This window comes from Rattus norvegicus, chromosome 3, assembly GCF_036323735.1.
Source record: "Rattus norvegicus strain BN/NHsdMcwi chromosome 3, GRCr8, whole genome shotgun sequence".
NCBI lineage: Eukaryota > Metazoa > Chordata > Mammalia > Rodentia > Muridae > Rattus > Rattus norvegicus.
In genome coordinates this window covers 157,523,763-157,534,702 of record NC_086021.1, presented here as the reverse complement: position 1 = coordinate 157,534,702, position 10,940 = coordinate 157,523,763, and the positions used below count along the sequence as shown (strand labels likewise).

The window sequence follows — 10,940 nt, the reverse complement described above, 5'->3', positions numbered from 1 at the left end:
GAAAAAGAAATACCAAAAGATGTTTTCCAGGGACTCTATGACCAAGCAGATGTAAAGTTTTTTGTCTTCCACTCTTAAATTACTATTTTGATACCTTTATGAGAATTAGACAAGAATCAGAAAACAATATCTACCTATGTTTGGAGTCTACAAAACCTCAAATTTATCAGTACCCAGACTTTAAAAATAATAATTATGGATCCTAGTCACTGTGCTGCTGCAGAGGACTCAGCTGCCTGACCCTCAAACCCCCAGCGTCCCAACAGTATGCCCCATGGCCTAACCCCCACCCAAGCCTGCCTTATACCACAGCTGCTTTCAGCAGGCCATTTCCACAAAGGAAAAGGAATCAAATTTTATGTCTGCTATCCAGAACCTCCACTCTTTCGACCCGTTTGATGATGCAAGTGTGGGTGATGACCTGCTTTCTGCTGGCACTGAGGATGATTTCCACATAAGAATTCAACAGAGAAACAAGAAAACCCTTACACTTGCCCAAGCAATCACTGATGATTACAATGAAAAGAACAGTTAAAGAACTTCACCAAAGTGTCAGGGTATAAAATTGATTCAAAGAAATCACTAGCCTTCCTCTACTCAAAGGATAAACAAGCTGAGAAAGAAATTAGGGAAATGACTCCGTTCACAATAGTCCCAAATAATATAAAATATCTTGATGTGACTTTAACAAAACAAGTGAAAGATCTGTATGATAAGAACATAAAATCGCTGAATAAAGAAATTGAGGAAAATATCAGAAGATGGAAAAGCTTCCATGCTATGGATTGGAAGGATTACTAGAGTAAAGATGGCCATTTTGCCAAAAGCAATCTACATATTCAATGCAATCCCCATCAAAAGTCCTACTCCATTCTTTATATAGAGAGAAAGAGCAATGCAAATTCATCTGGAATAAAAAAAAAACAAAAACAAAAACAAAAAACAGGAGAGTGAAAACTATCCTCATGAATAAAAGAACTTCTGGGGGACTCAACATCCCAGACTTCAGGCAGTATTACAGAGTGATTGTCATAAACCTTATGGTATTTGTACAGCAACAGGGAGATAAAAAAGTGGAAGAGTATTGAAGACCCAGATATCAACCCACACACCTATGGTCACTTGATCTTTGAAAAAGAAGGTAAAACCATCCAATGGAAGAAAGATAGCATTTTCAACAAATGGTGCTGGTTAACTGAGGGACAGCATGTAGAAGACTGCATATTGGTTCATTCTTATCACCATGTACAAAGCTTAACTCCAAGTGGATCAAGGACCTACACATCAAACCGGATACTCTCAAACTAATAGAAGAAAAAGTTGGGAACAGTCTTGAACACATGGGCACTGGGGAATATTTCCTGAACAAAGCACCAATGACTTATCTTCTAAGATCAAGAATTGACAAATGTAACCTCATAAAACTGCAAAGCTTCAGTAAGGCAAAAGACACTGTTGTTAGGACAAAATGGCAACCAATAGATTGGGAAAGGATCTTTACCAATCCTATATCTGATAGATGGCTTACATCCAAAATTTACAAAGAACTCAAGAAATTAGACTCAAGAGAGCCAAATAACCCTATTAAAAATGGGGTACACAGCTAAACAAAACATTCTCCGCTGAGGATTATCAAATGGCCAAAAATCACCTAAAGAAACATTCAACATCCTTAGTCATCAGGGAAATGCAAATCATAACAACCGTGAGATTCCACCTCACACCTACCAGAGTGTCTAAGATCAAAAACTCAGATGACAGCAGATGCTGTCCAGGATGTGGAGAAAGAGGAGCACTCCTCCATTGTTGGTGGGATTGCAAACTGATATAAACACTCTGGAAATCATTCTGGAGGTTCCTCAGAAAATTGGACATTTCACTTACTGAGGACCCAGCTATACTTCTCCTGGGCATAATCTTAAAAGATGCTCCAATATACAACAAAGACTTATACTCTACTATGTTCATAGCAGCCTTGTTTATAATAGGCAGAAGCTGGAAAGAAGCCAGAAGCCCTTCAATAGAAAATGGATTTAAAAATGTGGTATATCTACATAATGGAGTACTACTTATCTATCAAAAAGAATGACTTTATTAAATTCATAGGCAAATGGAATGAACTAGAAAGTATCATTCTGAGTGAGGTACCTCCATCACAGAAAATCACACTTGGTATGCAAGGATTGTTGAGTGGATAGTAGCCAAAAAGCTCGAATAACCCAAGATGCAATCACAGACCACAGGAAGCTCAAGAAGAAAGATGACCAAAATATGGATGATCCTCCTCCTTCTTAAAAGGGGAATAAATTATCCGTATGAAGAGATGTGGAAGCATAGAGCAGTGACTGAAGGAATGGCCATTCAGAGACTGCCCAACATGTGGCCCATATATTTACAGCCACCAAAACTAGGTAAGATTGATGAAGCTAAAAAATTCATGCTGAAAGGACCGGATATAGATCTCTCCTGAGACACATATCAAGAGCATGTTCAATACAGGTGTCAGTGCTAGCATAAACCACTGAACTGAGAACAGGATGCCCTTGGGGGAATTTAGAGGTAGTATTGAAAGAGTTGAAGGAGCCTACAACACAATAAGAACAACAATTCCAATGCACCAGAGCTTCCAGTGTCTAAACCACTACCGAAAGACTATACATGGACTGAACCAGGGCTCCAACTGCATATGTAGTAGAGAATAACCTTGTTGGGACACCAGGGGAAGGGGAAGCCCTTGATCCTGGCAAGGTTGGAACCCCAGTGCAGGGGAATATGGGGTTGGGAGCAATAAGGATGATGTATAGAGGGAATACCCTTATGGGGGAGGGGAGGGGAGGAGATGGAGGCTTATGGACAGGAAACTCAAAGAGGGAATAACATTTGAAATGTAAGTAAAGAGATATATCTAATAAAACACTGTAAAAAAGAAACTAGTAAAGGCGTTTAAGAAGAAATTTGCTTGCAATGGTACTGTAATTGAACATGCAGAATATGGAGAAATAATTCAGCTACAAGATGACCAGTGTAAGAATATATGCCAGTTCCTGGTAGAAATTGGACTGCTAAGGGAGATCAGCTGAAGGTTCATGGATTTTAAGTGCTTGTGGCTCTCTGAAACTTAAGTGAGGATTTCCTTGCAATGAGTAGAATTTCCCTTCTGTCTGTCCATTGTCACAAGTTTAGAAACCTCACAGCTTGTATAATGTAATCATTAGGGTCCACTTTTAACTTGGACTAGTGTAACTCCTTCATGCAATAAACTGAAAAAGCCATGTCTTGAATCAGTAACCCCTGACAGTTTCTACACTGAAATAAAGCAATAACAGGATTTCAGGCAAGACAAGAATCACCAGAGGCTATGTCTGACAAGAAGTTCCTTGGGACTCCATTGACAGGGACCCCTACCCTAGAAGAGTATCACCATTTGAACAGACCAGGAGAACAAGTGTATGGGTACCTGCCCCAACTATGTCACTTGATGGAGTCTCTGACCATAAAAAGAACCCCTGGTGTCTGACCATGTAGGCAGAATTCACAAAGGGCCACCTTTCCAGAGAAGTCATAGACATTAGCTCAACACTAGGCCACTCTTTTTAGGCAGATCTGTACTACCGAGGGGATGCTGATACATGAAGGGTAAGACCAGACTTATATCAGTTAAACTTACAACAAGGGAACAAAAATGGAACTGGTGCCATTGGTCTTGTATTTAACTGTAGATGCTTCAATTCAAAATGAGATGCAGCCCAGCTCCATGTAAAGGAACAAACTGGTCTTTAGGTTTTCTTTTCCCTTCCAGTTTCAATGTTATGTAATGTATTTAAATTCTTATTTAAATACAGCTTGTTTTCAGAAATAATAATAATAATAATAATTAATAATAATAATAATAATGACTGTTTCAAAAGGTAAAGCAGATGAAGTCCTGCTTGTCACATTAAACATTACTATTCAGATATTACCAACATTACTAATACCAATTCAAAAATATACTGTATTAATGGTTGTGTATTTTGGAGGACTAACTATGTACAGATGAATATTTAAGGACAGGAATTTTCAAGTGATTTCTCTGATGGATTGCCTGGTAAAATTTCACTCAATACCCATTCATTTATACTCTATTTCCAAATCTCCGTGTTAGGCCTGGAATAATCTCTGGATGATTTGTTGACTGAATAGATTAACTAGTTCTCTTGATTCCAAAAAGGGAACATCTTGTCTTCTTTCACACAGCATAGGGTCATTCTGTATATTTGACAAAGATCCATCTCAGAAAAGGTCAGTGGTAACTCACTTCATGCCAGATATGAAAGCCCTGTGAAGGACTTCTGATTCTGATCCAGGAGATAGGGGACAACTTGAAACCAATTAGCAAAGTCAGATGGTGAAGAAGGGAATGATCAGATGTAACAAGGATGTCTAACACAGCCTCACAAGCCGAGGCCACCATACAAGAATGTTCTTAACAATTATTAATGAGTTGCAGATAGGCTCAATGACCATACTCTTCTATCCTTTCATGGGTTAATTGTCAAATTCTTGTGAGAAATACAGATGGAGTTTGATTGTGTGTCTAAGTTCCACCTAGTTTCAATGAATAAATTGTAACCTGTGAATTATAAGACAATCAAAATTAAAAGGCTAAGCATATATTAATAAGAAAAATCAGTGAATGTTGAAGGGGACTTGTATATAGGTTAGAAAGGTGACAGGAATTTGAAGTTGAAGAGAAGTTCAAAAACAATAATACACAAAAGACAATTTATGGAGTATCTAGATTGCTAGTCCTGACCATCTGTTCTTCAAATATATTTGTCGAAAGAGGAGATAAAGGAAATTGTTTCTCTTGGTTTCATATTACTATCAGAAAGCCTACTCTGACAAAACACACAGAAAACAAACCTTGCTTTGATGTATATGTCTGGATGTTGATAGATAGGGTAGATATGCCAACAAGTGTTCTGATTGTTGTCAATATGAACTCAGTCCACTCTCTTCCTTTGTCGTGGAATATAGTGATTTGCTTCTATAGGCACATTTTGAAATCTCAGAGGATACTCAGGGAATTTTACTACCTTGGGGTGTGAAATGTTACCTGATGTTGGGCTTCATTAAATAAAACAGACATGGAAAACTATTAGGTTGTCGATAGGAAACCCACCTGAAAAAAAGATACAGAGTGATGGATTAAAATAACTGTAGAATACTTTATTTGGTGCATGGCAGACAAACACCTCTCTTGAAATCAGGAACCTTTGGTGACTCACTGGAGACCTTACACAAGGAAAATCAATCCAGCAGAATTATGAGCCTAGGTTGCATATCACTTTTAGTATAGAAGCTGACACACAGTCTATAACGATCTATAAGAGCTCTCTTCTTCAACACAGTATATGACTTTTAGATTTTTTGGTACAAATACTCCCTCATGGAAAGTGAAGAACATTTTCTTGGTAAACTATGCACTGAAAAACTCTCCAGAGTTAGAATGAATAAGAATGAGGATGTTCATTAAATAGGTCCTAGCTGTGATGCAAGGACAAGTCAGAAACAGAAATCAAATTCTTCATGCCATATTAATGCAGATGTGAAGAATTAGTCCCTTTCTCCTATATGGATTTTTCTATTTACCTATCAATTGTAGACAAAGTTCTGAAAAGGAGATCCAAATATATATGTTTACTTATTAGCACACGGTACATTTCTGGAAACACCAGAACTTAATGAAGGCATTAGAATTTTTTCAACAAAACAATCAAGAGCTGTATTGCTGACATTCACTATTAAGAGTAAAATATTACCATCATCATTGATGCCAATATCCAATGCAAAATATTAAAACAATTGAGTGCTTTTGGATTGCTAAGGTTATACTGATATATTTCAATATAAAAAAATCTTTCAATAACTATATATGATCACCTCTCTGTTGTAATATCACTGTAGATACCTTCACATGTACTATTTCTCAAGGTCCTGTGGATTAAACCAACAAAAAATTCTGGAAAGTGTTGAGAGAATTGTTGTACTGATGTTCATGTGTCCTGAAAATGGAACCCTGTACCTTTCTTAGAATAAAGTCTCACCTCTTAAATTTGGCAAATAAATTTCTCAGGAAATGTTGTATGGAAATCTCCTTCAAATGATATAATAAAATGTGAAGGACTCCAGTTGATGAACCATGTGAAAACCTCAATACTGGACAAGGAGGACCCTAGACATTAATGCTCACTCTTTATATGATTTTTGAGGAAAAGAGTGAAGTTAGATGTACGGGGTAAGAGATATGTTTGCCATGTTATAAATATGAAAGTCAAGGTGACCAGAACATGGCAAGGAAAGAATGACCCGTTGAAGCAAGGCAGGGTCTGAGAAGAGTAAACAGAAAAATTGTCAGAATTTGTAAAGAGGTGGACATGAGATGATAGATTACTTGATTTGACTATTTCTTTACATATAGAGGCATATGTAAAGAAGTGAGAATAGGACATGTAAGAGACATGCATTTAGAAAATGTAGCCACCTTGCAAGATATAGTGCAGAATTGTGACACGTAGCACCCAGATACACACGAAAATTAGAACTGTGTACAAATGCAAGGAATACAAGTTGGAGAGCATTCTGTAGATCATAGAAAGTTTATTGTTGTTGTTGTTGTTTTTCTATTTGTTTGTTGTACTTGTTGTCCTTGTTCTTGTTTGTTTGTTTGGTTTCTTGGTTTGGTTTGGTTTGGGTTGTCCTATTTTATTTTGTTTGATCTTGCCAACAAAAATATATTAAAATAGGACACAAATAATTTTGGCAAGCTATAGGGGGAGTCTGCCGGGGTTTGTCAGCCATCTGGTCAAACACACATTACACTTAGCTACTGAATGTGAGAACTTTATAATAATTCATCCCATTTGTGAGATGAAACTCAAGAGACAGATCCAGAAAGCTCTTGCTAAGCTTATATTTCAAACCTTGTTCCTTTAGCACAATTTTTTAGTCCCCTTACACTGATGCTTGAGTGCCAACCCTTATGGAAACTTCTGAACACATGACATTGTCTTTCCTTTTTATAAAAAATGTGTTTTTTGGTGGTGTACCTCAATGGGATGTGTGGAGTTCATATTTTGCTACCTATCTGTCTCAACTATACTAAGTAAACAAATGCCCCAACACACACACACACACACACACACACTGACACACACACACACACACACACACACACACAATGATAATCTCAAAGGTAGCAGGGGCTGAAGAGATTTAAGGCATACCAAAAATTCTGTGGCTAAAGATTCAATATGAGCTGGTAAATTGCTCAGAGCAAACTAGCTTGTGTAGAAATAGGAATCACTATGAGAAAAAAATCATGGAGTAGGATACGGTAATTTATCTTCTGATTTGCAATTAAATTAAATAAAATCAATGATGAGATGGCAGCACAAGTTTGGCATTTGATTTGGTTGAGAACCCAAAAATAAAAGATAGCTTTTATTTGATCTGTGGATAAATCCCATGAGAAAAGTCAGATGTCCAGATATAGAAACTCAGATGTAACAGAGGATAAACTTCAGAGAGAATCTTTAATACAGAGTAATGTAAAGTTTATGATTTACCCTAGAGATAACACCTTGAATCATGTACTAGAAAGAAAAACAATCATAAATTGAATTAGATTAATTTTTTTAAAAAGGAAGAACATGAATAATAAACATACATGAATAATAAATATACATGAAGATAATTATGAGAGAAAATTGATTTGAGAAAATTTTCCCTATCCAAGACATGAGTATATGAATAAATGGAAAGAGATTTTTTTTTAGTGATTGTGTGTACTGAGATCTCCAGAGTAAATTTAGCTTTACCTGTAAAACCAACTGCTTACAGAGTATAGAGGCAACCTTATGTGCAATTAACATCAAAATATAAGATGGAATTAACAACACATGAAAGATTTTCAAACTTCACAACTCTGGAAAAATAATATGCATATGTTTTTCAGGAACACTCCATATTGTTTCATTTATACACTTATACGAAATGGTCAATCAGATACTGTATGAGATTTATGTAATTTTCATCTATTGACATGTAAAACACGTACCTGAAGGTAAAAATAAGCCTTTACTTCTCTAATTTCTCTGTGGTTTTGTCTTAACAATGAGGGAAGAAACTAATGTAGAAAATAAGTAGTAAGATAAAAGTTGTAGATACATTTGTATGATAAATATGAGTACCTGATTCTCAGTCTTTTAAATGTTGTCTATTGATGATATCTGAACATGTTATGAGCTGAAGAAGAAAAAAGTCCTCAGAAGCTGTAAGGTGAACTAAATGGCTCATCCTAGTAGCACTTTGTAAAATCTGAATTGTCAGGGAATTATGAACAGTTTAAGACTGGCTCATGGAATATTAAAGCACAAGCAGGCTTATATTGAGAAATATTTTAGAGGCCACAATGTCAGTTGTATTCTGACAAAAAATATTTTTTGTCATTTTTCTAGCTCCCAAGAACTTTAAAGAGGTTGATATTACATGTAATGATTTAATGAGTTAGGCAGAGAAAATGTTTATATAAGATAGCATTAAATGTGTTAGGCAGAGAAAATGTTCATATAAAATAGCATTAATTCTGAATCATGGTATTTGTCTGTCACCATTATGCTTGAATTCTACACTGAGAAGGAACAAGAAGAGGTTAAACCAAAAAATATCAGATGATTTGTGCTTTTTTTTTTCAAGAGTGTGGTAATATAAAACCAAAGCATGTTCTTGAAGATAAGTGACAAGTACTCCAACAAAACTCCATATTCTGCAGCTGGATCCATGCTAGCTTTTCAGAGGACTCACTAAACAAGGACTTTAATGAGGAAAGCATGCATGTCTTAGAAAGGAGAGAGATGAAACTGGGAATTCAGCTGCTTAAGTTTCTACTCAAACAAATACCTACAAAAATATTTCCAATGATTTAGACCCAAAGGAAAGAGATAATCCTTCCACTTAGGCACAAAACAGTCAGAAAGGAGAAGCACAAGTGTTGCTAGATATAAAGACATGAAAGATATACAATTCAAATATTTTGGTGTTATTTCAGAAAGGAATTAAATAGATAACCTAGAGCTTAGAAAACTCTTATTGGGGTTGGGGATTTAGCTCAGCGGTAGAGCACTTGCCTAGCAAGCGCAAGGCCCTGGGTTCGGTCCCCAGCTCCGAAAAAAAGAAAAAAAAAACTCTTACTAATATATGAAGAAAAGGCCAAAAATTACCTAACTATGGTTAAAAGAAGCAAAATCAGAAACATATAAAGAGGTTTCTCCCATGATCATCATTTCATCATGTAGACTATGCAGAGTTTGTTTCCTCCATTTAAATAAAAATTATTTCCTCTCTATGAAGGTTAGACCAACCTCCAAAAAAAGTAAGATTCACTAATGTGTGACTTCTTCCAACAGCAAAATATTTGGCAAAATTACACATTGTATTGACAAGCATTGGGATATATCAAAAGATAAGCAATATGGAGAGCTTTATCTGACTTTCAATATTAATGGTAAGATTTTACCAATGTCATTATTGTCAATACAACATTTCAGTATTTAAATAGTTGAGAGTTTGAAATGTTCATGCTGTGCTGGTACATATTTAAGTACATATTGTTTCAGGCAAAATCTATATTAATTTCCTGGTAGAATATTATTTGAAGCACAAATACATATTCTCCATCTCCATGTTCTTATGATTATAGTCTAGACAAACATTGAGATCTGCTGCCTAAATGGATTGAACATTGCTCATGATGCATGAAAGTGGAACATGGTGTCTTTTTCTATCATAGATGATCTCAGTTAATTTGAAAAAGAAATTTCTGTGACAATGGAGAATGGAACTCCCCCAGCACAAAATAACTGCACTGCGAGGGATGGGTTATCTTAATCACAGAGTCAGATGTCAGATCTAAAAATTCAGGACCCTACACATTAAAGATAATCTGGACATATGTTTTCAGGCAGAACACAGCAAGGTTATATGTGTTTGTGGAGAAAGATAAAATTGTCATGTTTTAGGAAGCCCAGTTACTTGACAATGGCATATTGAGAAAAACCTTAATATTTCCAGGAAATTCTAAGCTAAGGAATCAGAAAAAAAGCCAGGAATATTCCAAGGAACAACATTAAAGGAAGGGTTCTTTGGGTATTGAAGGATATGTAGAAAGGATAAAGACACAATGTAGGAGAACAAGAAAGAAAAGTATATTTGAAGGATGGAGCCAGGCTTGCCCAGCAGGATATAGTACAGAATGACCATTCTTGCTTTTCTTGGATCTTCAGTCTGTTTTTCTTCTGAAGCTACTGCTTGGTGTGAGTGCAAATTATGACAAAATATTTTGAATGTCACTGTTATTGTTGGATGCCTTGCTCTGGATTTGAAATTTTGCAGCCAGAACTGAAGAGCACAGACCCATGAATACCAGAACTGAGAAAAGCCAGAATAAAGGACAAAAAAGTAGGATATTCTCTAGACCATAGAGTGAAAAAGATAAGACTAAGACAACACATTGAAGAAAACTAGACAATAATAAACATGGTTTTTACTCAAAAATACCAATCATCATGACAAACAGATATTACTTCAATAAAAAAAAATGTGAAACTTTGAGCCCAAGTAACCTTATATTATTTCATACCATGTAATAGATGAAAATCAAGAGCCTGGGCCCAGGAAGATTTCAAAAACGTTGCATTCACATTTTTTCTTTTAGCAACATGTCTTAGATGCTGTACACAAACATTTAAATTCCTACTGACCTGGCAATTCCTTCTAAACATAGAACATTTTTCTACCTAACTCAGTTGCTAGTTCATCTCTCTAACACCAATAGTCTCCATTCTTGTTAGTCTGTTGGACATGATCACAGTTGTATGAATACACTAATGAGTATAAAC

The 10,940-nt window shown here is 35.9% G+C and overlaps 1 protein-coding gene across 1 annotated transcript; it reads left to right on the top strand.

Moving 5' to 3' along the window:
- Positions 1–358: 358 nt before the first annotated feature.
- On the top strand, positions 359–3,154 carry Eif1l1 (eukaryotic translation initiation factor 1 like 1). The gene is made up of 2 exons (XM_017592365.3): positions 359–520; positions 2,922–3,154. Exons 1-2 carry the CDS (start codon positions 359–361, stop codon positions 3,078–3,080), a joined length of 321 nt encoding a protein of 106 aa, XP_017447854.1. The 3' UTR covers positions 3,081–3,154.
- Positions 3,155–10,940: the final 7,786 nt, after the last annotated feature.

What these genes read in the sequence shown, in the direction of transcription:
- Eif1l1 (XM_017592365.3), top strand. Translation starts at nt 359, where the DNA reads ATGTCTGCTATCCAGAACCTCCACTCTTTCGACCCGTTTGATGATGCA. An exon ending in CAATCACTGATGATTACAAT is followed by an intron (nt 521 to 2,921) that starts GAAAAGAACAGT and finishes TAAAACACTGTA; the next exon opens with AAAAAGAAACTAGTAAAGGC.